The sequence below is a fragment of the Salvia splendens genome, chromosome 5 (genome assembly GCF_004379255.2).
Source record: "Salvia splendens isolate huo1 chromosome 5, SspV2, whole genome shotgun sequence".
Lineage (NCBI taxonomy): Eukaryota > Viridiplantae > Streptophyta > Magnoliopsida > Lamiales > Lamiaceae > Salvia > Salvia splendens.
The window spans coordinates 15951458-15952658 of NC_056036.1; the positions used below are offsets into that span (position 1 = coordinate 15951458).

General features: G+C 42.5%; 1 protein-coding gene across 1 annotated transcript; it reads right to left on the reverse strand.

Annotated features, from left to right (window-relative positions):
• Positions 1–859: 859 nt before the first annotated feature.
• LOC121803894 lies at positions 860–1201 on the reverse strand. The gene has a single exon (XM_042203471.1). It carries the CDS (start codon positions 1199–1201, stop codon positions 860–862), a length of 342 nt encoding a protein of 113 aa, XP_042059405.1.

Consider the following 1201-nt stretch of genomic DNA (forward strand, 5'->3'; position numbering starts at 1 on the left):
TGTCGATCCATTTAGACAGACTTTTTTGCATTCACTTCCTTTTAGAAGTAAGTTACTAATATTCATAACCTAATAGACATGGACAATCTAACGTAAAGGACTTTATAAGTTCTGATCCCTAAATAAGCTCAAGCAATGTTAAAACTTGGAGTAAGTATATATGATAATGTGTTGAATTGGTGGAGGAGGCGGCTTGCCATCTCACTATTTTTGGCTTCCAAATGTTTCAGTCCAAAAGAATAATATTACTACAAGTAGTCACCAGAAATATCTTAAGCCAAAAATACATGTGGCGAATAGTCTTATAAATGTTAAATTAATGTTCGTGTTTTTATCAACGCACTATGTTAATTCATTTGTGTCACAGTTGTATATTTGTAGTAGTACATCATATAGGTGTGCTATCCACGCAGAGAGAGATAGATTTGTTCCTTCAATAGAGCACGTCGCTAATATTTTCCCCTTTTAACTCATCTTTATTCAACTTGATTTTTTAATTTGCCACAAAGTTAACTACAGTATTTCTATAAAACTGACTTTCTCCACAAACTCAAAAAACCCAAGCAACAGAAACAAATGTATACTACGACTCAAATTGAAGAAGAAAATATACTAAATTGGAATTAAACAAGACTAAGTGAGCAAGCAGCAGGAACAAATTTATGGACGGAGGCTTAGATTGTACAAGGAGTTCCATACACCAATATGCATATCCAAATCATCTAAACTCGGAAATAAAAGCAGAGAAAAATAATCACAACCACCTTATTTCGCTCCGTAATTCTTTTTTCTTTTCTTTTTTTTTTTTAAAAATTCGCACGGGCCACAGATTATTCCCAAAATTCGAGAAATTTCAAGCTCACGCTTTGGGCGAAGCACTCACCTCATCATCCTCTGCCGCTCTGCACAGCGCCACCTGCGACGCTGTCCTCGGAATCTCCGCAGACGCCGAGGCGGGGGAGGAGGACGGAGACAGCGAGGACTGGCCGATCAGCGAGAGCGATCCTTCGCTCCAGGAGCGGCGGATCCGGTAGGAGACCTTATCGTATCTGGAGCGGTGGGGGCAGTGGCCAGCGGAGTTGTGGAGAGCGCAGCCACAGTTGCGGTGGTAGGGGCGGCGCTGGATCCCGGTGTCCGCGGCGGTAATGCAGCCTTCGAGAAGGCTCCGGAAGAAGCCGTCGCCGGCAGCTCCAGTGGCCAT